At 79.0% G+C, this 534-nt stretch overlaps 1 protein-coding gene across 7 annotated transcripts in view; it reads left to right on the forward strand.

Moving 5' to 3' along the window:
* Positions 1-6: 6 nt before the first annotated feature.
* The window catches only part of YBEY (ybeY metalloendoribonuclease), a 10696-nt gene continuing 10168 nt past the window's right edge, over positions 7-534 (forward strand). For 5 of the 7 annotated variants that reach the window (XM_059392568.1, XM_059392569.1, XM_059392570.1 and 2 more), the window contains exon 1: positions 113-399. In XM_059392568.1, the coding sequence (XP_059248551.1) occupies positions 190-399 (210 nt within the window). In that variant the 5' untranslated portion in view covers positions 113-189. Of the gene's footprint in view, positions 400-534 lie in introns of all 7 variants that reach the window. The other 2 variants (XM_059392573.1, XM_059392572.1) reach the window with 2 other exon arrangements.

Below are 534 nucleotides of genomic sequence, written 5' to 3' on the forward strand. Positions count from 1 at the left end.
TCCCCGTCCCCGTCCCCGCCCCCGCGCCCCCGCGTCGTCCCGGGGGGGAGACACCGATTCTCGGCGAATTTCCCGGCCGGGACGCGCCGGCGTGAGCGTCGGCAGGACCCGCGGCGCTTCCCCGGCCGGCGTCCGCTCGGGGCCGCGACCTCGGGGCGTCCCGCAGTCGCGCGCGGCCGCGGCCCCGACATGGCTCTGCTGCTCCGCAACCTGCAGCGCGCGGTCCCCGTGCGGAGGGCGCCGCTCCGCCGCCGGCTGCAGCTGCTGCGGGCGGCCCTCGGGGTGCAGCGCTTCGACCTGGCGGTCGTCTGCGTGGACAACAGGACCATTCGGCGCCTCAACGGCGTCTACAGGGCCCGGGACGCCCCGACCGACGTGCTGTCCTTCCCGTTCCACGAGGTGAGGCGGTTCCCGGGTGCGGCTTCCGCGGCGGGCGCTCTGGGCCTGAGTTTCCGAAAACCCCCAACACCCGTGAGCGGCCCCGGCGCCCCCCCCCCCCCCCCCCCCCCCCCCCCCCCCGGGGGGGGCCCCCCC

This window comes from Mustela nigripes, chromosome 2, assembly GCF_022355385.1.
Source record: "Mustela nigripes isolate SB6536 chromosome 2, MUSNIG.SB6536, whole genome shotgun sequence".
NCBI lineage: Eukaryota > Metazoa > Chordata > Mammalia > Carnivora > Mustelidae > Mustela > Mustela nigripes.